Here is a 13,339-nt window from a genome sequence, read left to right on the forward strand (position 1 = left end):
TGAGAAAGCATGGAACCTCCTTGGACACCCGTAAGCTCAGCCTGCGTCTCGAGAAGCTCTAGTCCAGGCAGGAGGGTGCAGTGCCAGCGGGGTCGGTCCATTTACCACCTGCGGGTCTCACCACTACAGAGGCTGGATTTCAGAATCCAGAGCTTGATCCGGTTGATGGCTGTTGTGTGCTGCGGAGTGACTGTTTCGTACACAAACTGTACACCCTTCAAGAGGTTGATGATTTGGTACAAACCTAAAAAAACCTGCACTTAATGCTTTTGCAAGCTTAATAGTGCCTTTTGTAACATATTTTTTTAATTAAATTTTTGTTCTTTTAGAAGTTTAAAAAAAAAGTGGCATCCACTTACTATGGGCACATAAAACAGTTTTTCTTCTGGGCTGTCTGAATGGAACGTATTTTAATGTCTCTCTCTCTAAGTTTGATTATTTGGTGTGATAGCTCTCTGCTGTTGGAGAATATTCCTCTTTTAGGAATTATTTTTAAAAAAGGCTTATTTACTCTTCCTTTATAATAAATTGAGCCTATTTCCAATGAGCTGGACACTAAAAGAGCTACTTCACACAATGACTGTCATCAGGTGATAATCCAGACAACCAGCTGGGGAGAGGAGGGGGGTCATTCTTTAAAACAAACCCCAAACCCCAAGCATAACCTGCTGTGTTACCGAGTATAATTAACTGACTTTTTCCTACATTTTTTTTGGTCTGCAGCAGTCTCTGTGGTCTCAAACAACTTTTTTAGGTCCCAAATTCCTACAGCTTTACTTTAAAGGGTTTTGGGGGTTTTGTTTGGGGTGGGGGTTGTCTGGTTTTGGTTTTTTTAATAATTCAATGTAAATGATGTCTTTGTCATTCTGGAGAAATGCTTCAGATGATGAGTAATGGCCTAATACCACGTTAAAGCCAAATTCCTGTGGTGAGTTTCTGTGCGTGTAGCTGCTGTTCTCCACCCTGGTCCTTCTTGAGCTGTCACAGGGCGACGTTGCCCTTTTGGTAAGAGTTTGTTACAGAGCCAGGAGACTGATACTAACGCTCTAGCTCTTCTTCCTTTTTGTCCTTTTTACCTTTGTTATGCTTCGCTTTCTTTTTTTAATATTTAAATGTATATTACTGGTATGTACATGTAGACAGAGACACACCCCACCCACGGCCACCACCATACCCTTGCCTTTCACGTTGTAATTTTGTTGAGTCAAGAGAATATTTTTTTTAACTGTTATATATAATGTACATTAGTCCAGTTGTACTGCATCCTAAGAGGTAATTTTTCTAACAATATATTTACTTCAGCTATTAAAAAAAAGTAGCAATTTATGTAGCGATTTGATTATTCATGATTGTGAAGAAAGCTCTTCCCCACTGAGCCTGTGGAGACACTTTAAATCAGATTGCTATTGCTTGAATTGTGTTTTCTTGGCCAAAAGTTCACTTTTAAAGGTGCAAAAGATTAGTTGTGGGGTTTTTTTTTTTTTTAATTAGCCAAGTGTCATGTTACAAATAGAGTTAACCCACTTTCTATTCAAAAATAAATGAGTAGCTAAAAGTGTCACACTGTGTTTAGTGTATGGGGCAGGGTGGCAAGTAGCTGGGTTGATAACTGATGTGGCCAATTACTAATGCGTCCAGACCTTACTAACGCAACTGCACCCACCGTTTGTGGGTGCGTGCACAATGACGTTGGATTACGCCACTGAAGACTTGAAGAACAGTCTCAAAATGCTGAAGAGAGAAGAACTCTGAATACTGTGAAAATTATGTACTTACTTAATTTTAAATTTCGAACCACCCCCCCCACCCCCCCCTCTTCACTCCAAGATGAATATTAGTTTCATTTCTGTACACGTGCGAAGAGGTGGTGTGTGTCCTCTGGATGCCCACCAGGAACCTATTTATTGGGAGGGGGGGGTAGAAGGGTGAGGGTATGTGAGAGGGTACATGTATGCACACACAGAGATAAAAACACACAATTTTCATCTTGGCCTGGAGCCAAAGGGCTATGACTAGAGTACGCAGTCCCCTCGTGTATGCGACTGTAGATGGTGACAGCTAACTCTGAGCTAGCTGTTCTCTCACGTTTACATTTCAGATATTTGGAGTTAAAAGGACAAAGCAGGTAAATGAAGTGTTGCCCCAGGCAATGTGGGATACAAAGGCTGCTCCTCAGCTGGCAGAGACACAGAGTCACTGCACCGCACTTCAGCCGTAGGTTCTGTAGCAGCTGGTCACACAAGTATTCAACTGAAGAGGCAAGAACAAAAGACAGACCAGTTGTTTTATTCAAAACTTTTAAAAAGTTAATAGACAAAAACTGATAAATTATTCTCATTGCATCAATGAGAGATAACATCACGATGGTTTCCTCTTGCCCCCCACAACTTGCACTACACAATGATCGTGTTTTGTTCCCTACTAGCCCCATTTTCCTTGGAATCATCCTGATGTAGCAGTCCTGTACCAAACAAGCCACTAAACCTTGTCTCGCTAGTTGTGTGCTGTGATTATGCTTCATACAGCACTGACAGGAACGAGTTTAGGGTCTCGCCAACATTCTTGGTGATAAGAGAACCTGTCAAACAAGTTTTTATGTTTGCTGTCCTAGAGTACATGCTCTACCACCAAGGCAGACTATGAATACAGTGAAATTTTTCAACGTTCCAGGTGTTAAGTGAGCTAAGTTACTACACCGGTTTGGGTGCCGAGCAAACATCCTTAAGCTGAAATGCTTCTGAGCCCTCCCCACAAAAATGTAACCTAGTTCTTGGCCACTCGCATTTTTTTCCCAGACCAAGTCCAGCAGTGTCAGAGCTGCACAAAGGAGCCACTTAGAGCAGTCTGTACTACCCACTTGGCCTAGAAAAGCCATCCCACAGATAGATACTTTTTCACCACTCAGGCAGCAGTAGTTTTAAGCAGGAGTTTGCTCCAATACTGCAGAACCTCTGACCTGAAGTATCACCACCTTGGACTCAGTGGTGTTAATTTCTCTGCTCTGAAAGCAAGGTATCAACATACACAAATCAGTGGGAGAAAGCAGAAATGAAAGACTACACCTCAAAAACGTCAGAGTAACTGGAAGCACTTGCAGAAGATTGCTTTCATTTCCTTCCATCTTACTGCTACAAACTCATCCCTACATCCTTCTACAGGCCAAGTTTTAATTAAAGGCTTTACGAGACTGAAAAACATTATTCAGAATAGCTTAAAGAACTTCCTGAGGGTGGAGGAACACTTACTTACTTAATATAAGCAGCAGTTAATTCCAGCACCAAGCTCTGAGGCAAATGGTTTTTTTACCCTCTTTGCTTTATGCTTACAACCTCCAGGCACAGTTTACGTGAGCTTTTTGGGGGTAGAGGGGAACAGTGACACAACATAAACATACATCTTCAACAGCTTACAAAAACTGAAGCCTTATCCCTTTGTCCTTTGAACAGCAGAATACCCTGTTTGTCACTTCTGCGAGAGCTGAAACAAGCTGGCTCATCTTCAGTTTTAGCTGCAGCGTGATACAAGGCCGTTCCTTCCAGTTCCCCACCAATTGCTTTCCTGCACAAGAAAAATATCCACAGGAGCAAGCTTTGGTGTTAGAAATTCACGGGGCCGGGGAGGGGGGGAAGTCGGTGCTCTTGCAACTGCTGAGCACACAGACATTCAATCTCTTTGTATTCCACAGCTCAGCTTTGAGTTTTGGGGAATACTTGAGGATTGGGCAGCTTCAGGCTTACAAAGATTCCTTCTTTTCTGGACTGAAAGGCAGATACAAATATGTATGAAGGAGGCAAGGGGCTAAAGGACATTTTTAAGACAGCATCACACCCCAACATAACAGATAAAAACCTAGTGGTACTGTAGCTGAATGTACTAGTGCAAAGAGACTAGAGGCAGCTCCTGGACAGCCACCAGTTTTGCTCATTCAGGTGCGTGTGATTTTATCTGGAGGCATGAAACCTGTGTCACCCAGTGTTCGAAGTGCCACTCTTCCATTCGGACGTATCACCAAGTGAGTTATACTGCCATTGTTAAGAGACATTCGCAGCCAGCCTTCTGGGGGGAACTGCAATGCTCTATTAAAAAAAATAAAAATTATTCATTCATAAACAGTTATAATAACATGCCGCTCACAGCATCACCTGTTCCAGATAAGGAAAAAAAAAAAAAGAAAATTGTTGGTCATTCTGTAGCTTGCATGCAAATGCTCCCACAGTCAGCCTTGGAAAAAATATTTCTATTGCGCAATTGATATGAAAATGCAGCATTGATAACTGGACCAGTGCCAACAATGCACCTGCATAAGCAGAGTCCAGCAGATGGGTATGATTATTGTAGACAGAATTAATTCAAATCGACAGAAGGTAGAAGCTCTAACGTAGTCAGGTTGCTGGGAACGCTCTGAGCAACCTCATAACAAACAGGACAATAGATGGCATAGGTTCAAGCTGGTCACTGCGCCAACTGCAGTAGTACCACAAAACCCTGGGCAGTTCAGGAGAGGTAGAGAAGATGGCTCACCACCCCAATGGGCCCCCTCCGCAGACCAAAGGCGTAAGTGGCAAACAGCACACTTTTATGCACTATTTCAGCCTTATCAAGATAGGTAGGTACGTTAACAGCAGCGAAGAGGCAATGAGATAGGATTCATTCCACGTGCCTGTATGTGCCTATGGAAGAAATTCACCAGAACTACTTTCCATCAGCTATACTGATCCCCAGAAGTGGCAAGAAAAAGTACCTTGTGCTTTTTGTAGAAACAGTATCACAGCTAGTCTCCAGCTATTCTAAAATTCCTGACTGAATAGCCTCAGAAGTTCAATCAATCGTAGTAAACAGCTGGAGAAAATATGAAGTTGTCTCAAACATCTTTTGCCTCAGTTACCGAGGAATAACTTGGTTTTGGTTCTATGACTATCTTTTAGAAAGGCTAAGAAATTAATCAAGCTAGATTCAAAGGGAACGCTACATGGATTGTGTTCAACTGTGGTATCACATAGCCTGGAATGGAAAGCACAGAAGAGAAGTTAAAAAGAAGAGGGAAGAAACAGCAAAGAGAAAAAGTATACGGCTATTTCAGAAAAAGCCTAGGTAGCAGCAAGATGATCTCTTTTGGCACAGGAAAGAACATTCTGTTTACCTGATCAATGATATTAAATATAGCAATTTTGAAGAGCTCTAAAGCAGTCCACAGAGCAGACAGGCTAGCATTTAACTAGCTCAGCTAAATAAAGCTAACTGAAATTGTTGTAGGTATCGATCAGATTAAAGTTTAATCACATCTGTCCTGCTCGAGACAAATTATCTTACAGACAGTGCTTTGTTGATAGGGAAAAGGAATAAAACAGACTTAGCTGACTGGATACAGGGAAGGCAAAGATCCAGAACTGTTTTCTCCTTCATGAACAACCTTGATGTTAGCGGGAAGATCCACTCTCCCCTCTAATCCAATACTGGATGTTACTGCAAAACCACACTAATACAACTTGAACATAATACAAAAATTTCCATGAGTAAAGAATTCCCAAAACTAAATAAATCTTTCATTATGTAAGATCAAATTCACATCACCTCAAAAAAGTCACATCCAGTCAGACGCTCTATTTGTTGTCTTTTCCACCAGTCCACACAGGCATTGTCCTCAGGTTTATGGGAAGCAGAAGCATACGGTATTAAAGAGACTGTTCAGATGTACAAAAAGGTTTCGAGTCTCACCGATTTCACCATTTTCACTTTAGAATTAGAATGAAAATGTTCTAATTTTCAAATTTGTCCTCTATCTGCAAATTAATCCTGCGATGAAATTGCAGAAGCAGCTGCTCACAACGCAGGCACTGACCTCCAACCACTTCAAAGAAGCCAAATCAACACATCTCCTCGCTCAGTGGTGCCATACACCAACACTATTTCAGTGAAACTATGACCTTTTAAAGAACACAGATGAACATGCAAGCCAACACGTACCTGCACACAATATAGCGGATCACGTTGGCATGGCAGACGAAGATCTCGTAGCTGTCTTCTTCCTGCTTTGCGTCAGCTCTATGAATGAAGTTTCGAAAAGCAGCCTCAATTCGAGCTCCATCTTCATAATACTGCTAATGGCACAGAGTTCAGAATTAAACACAGCTCAGAGCAGCATGTGCCATTGTCTGCATTTGCAGATGGGCTGCGTCTTCTAGAGTTCTTCTTTACAGGGATGCACACTTGAGGCTGAACTAATACTTAAGGATTTTAAGTTATTTTAATTGTTCTGTACGCTTATTGGGGGTGGGGGGAGAAAAGAATGCAATTATCTAAGGTCTGTGATGAAAAGCATCAGCTCAGACACTGCAAGTTATCACTACAGTCAATATAAAGTACATTAAAAAAACCCAAAACAAATACAGAAAGAAAAAAAAAAAAACTTTAAGTAAAAAGTTACCACAGCTTCCGGTTTCCAGTGAGAGACTGGAGGGTCTGGTTCTATAGGTGCTCCCTCTCTCAGCAGATCAGTACTAATTTTTTTGACTCCTGAAATATTAAATACACATTCAGAAAGGAGTTGTTACTTCACCTGCCACTGCAAACAGACCCACAACTCTACAATCAATACATTTTTCATATTCTTTCTTCAAGGAGGTCTTCCTCTCCTTCCTAAAGGCCATTTTAGTTTACACAATTCCTATCAAGGGGGGTGAATCTCTCCAACACACCTGTTTTGTCATCAGCAAGTTTATTCCAGGTGAGAACAGCCAGACCAGCTTGGCACAGCAAGTCGAGTCCTCCCAGTCTGCTGCACTTTGAAGAAACGCCCTTGCAAGGGTGTTACTCTAAAGCTGTATGTCAGTTAATGCTTACTGCTAATTAACGTTAATGCTACACTTTTGATATTTAATATTTATATTAGTATTTTAACCTCTTACTCTGAAGAAGGGAAGATGGTTTGGGAGGGGGGTTGTTCGGTTTTGGGGGGGTGGTTTGAGGTTTTTTGTTCTGTTGGGTTTGGGGTTTTTTTTGAAGCAGCACATTTAAGAAAACAGACACAGAATGGTTAAGAGAACTGACATTCAGCTAGTCATACCTGAATATCTGCTAAAATACCAGACAGAATAATGTATAGTCAAGTATCTTTAGCTTAGATTCTGGTATGTCTGAACAGCAGGAGAAAAAAAAAAAACAAAAACAAAAAACCCAATAAAACAAAACAAAAAACAGCAGGAGGAAAAAAACAAACAAACAAAACAAAAAACCCAATAAAACAAAACAAACACACCAAAAAACACAACAACCCAAAATACCATATAAACACAGTACCCACATTAAGAAATCCCTACACCTTTGTGAGTGTGCCACATCCTCCCCTGCACATAGGATAGCACAGCACACAAGAAGGGCCTGTTAACTAACCCAGCAAGCATCCCCTGCAAGAACTGGGGTTTGTGATCTTCTTCTCTCCTGCGCTATTGCCCCCCAAGACTGAGGACTGAGCCAATCCTGATGACCTGTGACAGTCTTTGCTTTACAAAACACGTAAGCGAAGAGCAACCAGCAGAGTTCTCCCACACAGCAGTACATACAGGTAGCAGCTAGTCACTCAGAGGGGCAGATCCCTCTTGTATTTTTAAAGATGAACTAGAAACAAGCAGAATTAGGATTGTTAGTTTCTTTATAAATATAGACATATTCACACAGGGCTGGAACTTGGCTAAATAACATCTCAACCTTAAGGACAAGCTTAGAATTCTACTGGAAGCAGTTTTAAGGATCAGAAGACAATGAAAAATTACAGTCACTTACCTGGGAGATGTTTGCTTATAATTTCAGTTGTTTCAGTTGCTCTAGTCATGGAGGAGTGGATAATCTGATCAAATTTTATTCCCAAACTTGCCAGCCTGTGTCCAGTCAGTTCAGCCTGCTCTCGACCTTAAAAATGATATTCACTATATAAATTGGTGACACTCATGTAAGCACCTCACACAAACTACCAAATAAGTTGTCCCGTAGACATAAAAGGTCTCCATCGATGTCAGGTTTTCTCCTTTCAAAAGTAATTGGAAAACTTTTTTACCAGAGTCACTACTTATTCAGATCAAGCTTATTGGCTGGACAATTTCAAGTCGTATTTCCATTGGCAGGAAAAATTAGTTGTTTTTTTTTTATTAAAAAAAAATATCTCTCTCTCAAAACTTATTCAGACACTTTCACTAAAGTATTTAATATCCCTGCTAGCCCCATCCCAAGGGAGCCACTTCCAATAAAAGACAGTGCTGACCCGAGCCATCTGCCATCTCTGTGTTCTGGGAGCATAGAAGAGGAGACTGTGTCAAACAGATCCACCCAGACCTGACTGCATTTTTCATAAAGGCAACATCATCTTGGAACAGTTAAGAACCACAGAACTTGGATATCGTAGGGAAGGCTTTATTCCATCTTTCAGGTAGGTAGGTGAAACGACAACAGACAGTTTAAGTAACTTACCCAAGGCACAGGATGAGACAGGATTAAGATTATGCTTTGTTACCACTTTAAGATAGCACCTTAGTCCTGAAATTAGCATTTCACTCCTGTTTGCACACTGGTGATTAAGACTTGGGGGGAAGGGGGGAAAGGTGTTTTATACTAAACAGTTGGCACCAGACTTCCAAAACCTCAAGCAGCACTGCACAACAATTCTTCCCCCCTCAAAACAGTGTTGGCATACATATAATCAAGAAAGTGTCCACTGCTTTTTAAGTACACTATTAAAATAATACTAATTAACATTTGAGACCTAGTCACAGGATCAATGAATTAAGATTAACACAGACAGAAGTTATCCTCATCCCATGTAACTGATTAGCAGTATTCCCAGAAACAGTGCTTAGTAGCAAAAGTGAAATGTATTTAATTATAAACATTCCAGCTGAAAGTCAGGTTTTTTATAAATCAGCAAATTAACTAACAGAAACACAAGCCACCTTTTAAGAGAAATCTATCTCAAAGTTAGTCATGGGAGCTAAGTTTAAAAGCTTAGCCTTGGGGAATTGTCTCAGCTAGCATGAAAATTTTCTCAAGCAACCTTAATATAATTGGAAATTTCCTTTGTGAAGTTTCTTTACAACTGTGTTTAGCACTCTGTAAAGCACGTTTTCATGTTTCAATTTAGAGGATCAAAATCAGAAAAAACCAAACTTATTCATGACATCTTTCTGCCACAAAGGATCCAGAAAGTGGATTAAGGTTTGGCAGTGAGACCCAGAACAGAGCTGAGTTACTGACCTGTACTCATCAGGACAGCAGCACGTAAAAAACAATCTTCTCAAAATGCAAAGTACGATGGTTCTAGTAATACATACCAAGTGGGGTCAGAGTTCTGTCTTTATCAGCCCGGCCATCCAAATTATATTGAGAATGACGGATAAGGAATATGTGCCTAGTGGCTTTTGCTTTGCAGTGATCTAAGCGTGAGGCAAGTTCTTCTTCCCCAGTTTCTTCATTTTTCTTTTTGAGGTTGATAAGAGACAGTGGTTCACGTCTAAACAAACACATTTAAAATGTCATTTTTAGATAGGGGAGATTAAAAGGCAGAGGAATTTTACAGATGGGTAGTCTTGTCTTAGTTCTAGATATAGCTGAAGTACTAAAATTGACTATTTAGCCATTTATATCGCAAGACTGATTCAAACCGTTGTGCAAGAGCTATAAATAAAAGCCTGCATTAAAAAACCAAAAGTTAATGCCGTAAGTTAAAAGCTGTAACTCACACAGATAAATTTGCTGTTTAGCAACAGCCACCTTGCAATTAATTCTTTGGGGGGGAAAAAAGCAACAAACGCAAAGAAAAAGTTAAATCCTAATGCAAACAGATGGTGTACACTAAAACATACAAAAGCTACAGTCTGTCTGGACAATAAGATCATAATCACTAGCAGAGACTTTGTATTTGAATTCCTGTCGATTCAATAGTTGTTCTTGGGATTTTCACTGATTTTCAGTCACAGGTACAATGCTAGGTTTTTTGACAAGAAAAACTAACCATGAAGGATACTCAGGAAAAGAGGAAGAGGTGTTGACTGATCATAAAGGAAAGAAAATGTTCCATATCTAAAAGGCCCTGTGATAACACCTACAAAATTTGCACTTTATCAATCACATTTACTTCAAATAACTAAAAGAAACCCCCCAACAATATCCTAGAAAGACTCCAACTTCCTGCAGTGCACATTGAGAATTATTTTGTGCTTTAAACTAGGTCCCATCAGGTCTCTCCAGTAAGACTTTTTTATTTTTCAGCCTGGAGCATGTGTTTATCCTTTCATCTTTTTCATCACTCTCTCTCCCCTCATGCCACTTTAACCTTCCATTTTGTCACACTGTACACTAGTCTCCCTTTCTGCATACCATAACCCTCTTGCACATCACCCAGACAGTTGATCCGGTTCCTCAAGAGGACACCAGGCACGGAGGATCTTCCCCTCCCTCGCCCAGTATCACAGATTAGTGCCACAGATTTCTCGCTGCTGACACCAACACTGCACTGTCATCATCGACCCTGTCCAAATCTGCCACAGATTAGTCTTCTGGTCCCCTTTCTGCACTGATCCTCTACCCCATTAATACAAATCCTTTTGCTATGTCTCTCCACCTCGGAGCGTAAATCCTTTCCCTTGATCTCATACCTAAAGAACAGTTAATTTATTTAATTCATAGCAGATCTCACGTCTTCCATTATTATAATTAAACTTGTTTATTTGTTTATAGATTTTTAATCATTAATATAATTTTTATCTAGTTTGAGACAAAGTAACTTGGTCATAGAAAACGGCTGCTTCACATACCTATTTTTACAGTTCACAGCAAGGCTGGCTTTAAAAAGCCCTGCATTCACTTTGCTTTAGTAAAGACATGATTAAACAATGAGGCTCAACACACTCCTTAAGCTGTTAACAAAGTTCAGCAAGGCATTAAAAATGAAACAGTAGTCCAATAACAAGAAGTTCCATTGCTATTTCATAGGATACTTCTTTTGATTCAGTAGAAACTGTATTGCTGGAAAGATACATTAGGAAAATAGAAAAATGTCTGAAAAATTCAAGCACATTTGTACAGTAACGTAGGGGTTAATTCATCCTATGGCAGAAACACATAACAAGAAACACCTGAGTGCCCTCTCCCCCCCAGCACCTCTGAAGTTACTCGAAGGTTAACATGTGCTTTGAAAAAGCAACAGATGCTTTAACAAGTCATGAGAAGATAACCAAACTTAATATTTTTAAGATAAGCTAGTTTTAGAAAGTTTATGAGCAGGAAAACTTTTAATACTGCTAAGACTTAACTTATGTAGGTTCTTTTAGGCCGCTGACACTCAGAAGCTGACAAATGCAGTTTTCTGCATTCCCTTATAAAAAAAATCACCCAAGATCACAGCTGGACAGAACTTTGCTAAAAAGCAATGGCAATGTTAGGGACCATCTTTAAATCTAACTAAAACAAAAGTATCACTTAATCCATGACAGTGCCCTTCTCACCTTTCGTCCAGGAAGCCCTGCATGTCACTGGAACGTATCATCAGTCAGCCTGACAAATGTTTTCATTCTTGTAACATACTTCGAAATCCAGACATTTCTAGTTTTATTTCTAATAAAACTATTTGCAAGAACCACTCAGAAAATATAGGAAGGTACCTGAAGCCCAGAAATTTAGACAATAATTCAAAACTTTTTTCCTCCCCCTCCCCACACCAAGCTTTCCAGTTAACAGAAGCTTAATAAGAACAAGTATTTTACATGAATGAAACTACATCTAGTCTTCTCCAAGAACTGAGCTGTACAATTCCTGTGCAAGCAGCATAGGCCAAGGCAACATCCTAGGTTTGAAAACAAAATACTTGCATTTTTTTGTTTCAAACCTGAAAAGCCATCAGTTGTTAAGCATATTGTAATATCTGTTATTTGCTCACGACTGACTTCCCTGCCCCCAAAGAGAAGTGGTCAGATGCTCTGTGTATTTATAATCCATTAAAAAACTTTACATGTTAAGTGTTTCTGCCAATGTCGTCCAAAAATAAAGACTTCAACCAGGTACAGCCAAAGCCATAGCACACCAATTGGCAGACACCAAGCAGCAGAAAACTAAAATTGATCTGTGACAATATATTTACATAATACACTTCCACTGTTTGCACACTATGATGAATGGTGATATAGTACAACATCCTTAACTGCTATTAAGTGTTATCTAGCTATATTTGTTCAGGCAATTGTGACAGCTACATCAGTTATAGCACAATCTCTACCTCCTGAATTTAAATTGTGTTATCTATATATTTGTTCAGGCAATTGTGACAGCTACATCAGTTATAGCACAATCTCTACCTCCTGAGAATAAAAAAAAAAAAAAAAGTTACACGAGTCTGAAAGTACTTTAGAATCCCTGAAGAAAATCAACCATTCAGCGGAACCAGAAAGGCCTGGATCTGCAGTTAAACAAGTAGCTTTAGTACCCCACTCCATGCAACTGTGTAACCAAGTATAACCTTATTTAATGAAAGTTTTATTTTTATAATTAGAGCGTACAGAGCCCTATTTATGAGCATTTGACTTTGCAGCATCTCAAAAATCAAAATGGGATGCGTTATACAATAAAAATCTGTTAGTGCTTAAGTTTGGATTTACTACGATTAAGCTGGAGCCTGACATAAGTCTCCCTGGGGAGATAATTCTACCAGACGGAAGCTAAATGAGCCAGAGCTCAATACAGATATTTGTACGTTCTAATTAAAGAATCAGAAAAAATGCAGTTAACCCTTGGGTGAATGTATCTCAACACTATGAAGAACACAACTAAGTTAAGTTCAAAGCAACATCACCTTTACAAGGATTTAAGAACACTAACTTGCAGTTTCATGGCCAACATAAGCAGCAGGCCTAATACATGCCTAGCACGTGCAAACGTTCTTCATCCACAAGGGCGCTGTTATTAAACAGAAAAATCCTGGCGTAGACGTAAAGCAATATTGAGATATGGTTAACACCGTGCGAAAAAGCACAGGCACGTCTTCTACGCAGCGCTCACATTTATCACAAACGTAAGGCTTTGCAATCTCACTGGATGGAAGCATTAGAACAAAGGGATCTGCACATCCCTGCAGAGGGAAAAGTCTCTGAACTGTCTAAAACAGAGGGAAGGCATCCCTTCAGAGCACGTAGGGGCTCCGCAGCTGCAAGAATTTTCAAGAACATTCAGCTACCTTCTGCTCCGAACAGCTTACCACCCGAGGTTTCACCTGGCAGCGAGTCCCGCGGACTCCTGACGCGACCCCGGGGCACTGGGGCTGCTCTCTCGCCGAGGGCTGCGCGCCCGCCACGGCGCGTTTCAG

The 13,339-nt window shown here is 40.3% G+C and overlaps 1 protein-coding gene across 1 annotated transcript; it reads right to left on the reverse strand.

The window, feature by feature from the left end:
- Nucleotides 1-2,265: 2,265 nt before the first annotated feature.
- On the reverse strand, nucleotides 2,266-11,512 carry PGAM5 (PGAM family member 5, mitochondrial serine/threonine protein phosphatase). The gene is made up of 6 exons (XM_009274377.1): nucleotides 11,490-11,512; nucleotides 9,318-9,496; nucleotides 7,780-7,905; nucleotides 6,425-6,513; nucleotides 5,965-6,098; nucleotides 2,266-4,076 (listed from the first exon to the last, which is right to left on the reverse strand). Exons 1-6 carry the CDS (start codon nucleotides 11,510-11,512, stop codon nucleotides 3,926-3,928), a joined length of 702 nt encoding a protein of 233 aa, XP_009272652.1. The 3' UTR covers nucleotides 2,266-3,925.
- Between the last annotated feature and the right edge of the window lie 1,827 nt (nucleotides 11,513-13,339).

Source organism: Aptenodytes forsteri, unplaced genomic scaffold (assembly GCF_000699145.1).
Source record: "Aptenodytes forsteri isolate BGI_AS27 unplaced genomic scaffold, ASM69914v1 Scaffold79, whole genome shotgun sequence".
NCBI classification, from domain to species: domain Eukaryota; kingdom Metazoa; phylum Chordata; class Aves; order Sphenisciformes; family Spheniscidae; genus Aptenodytes; species Aptenodytes forsteri.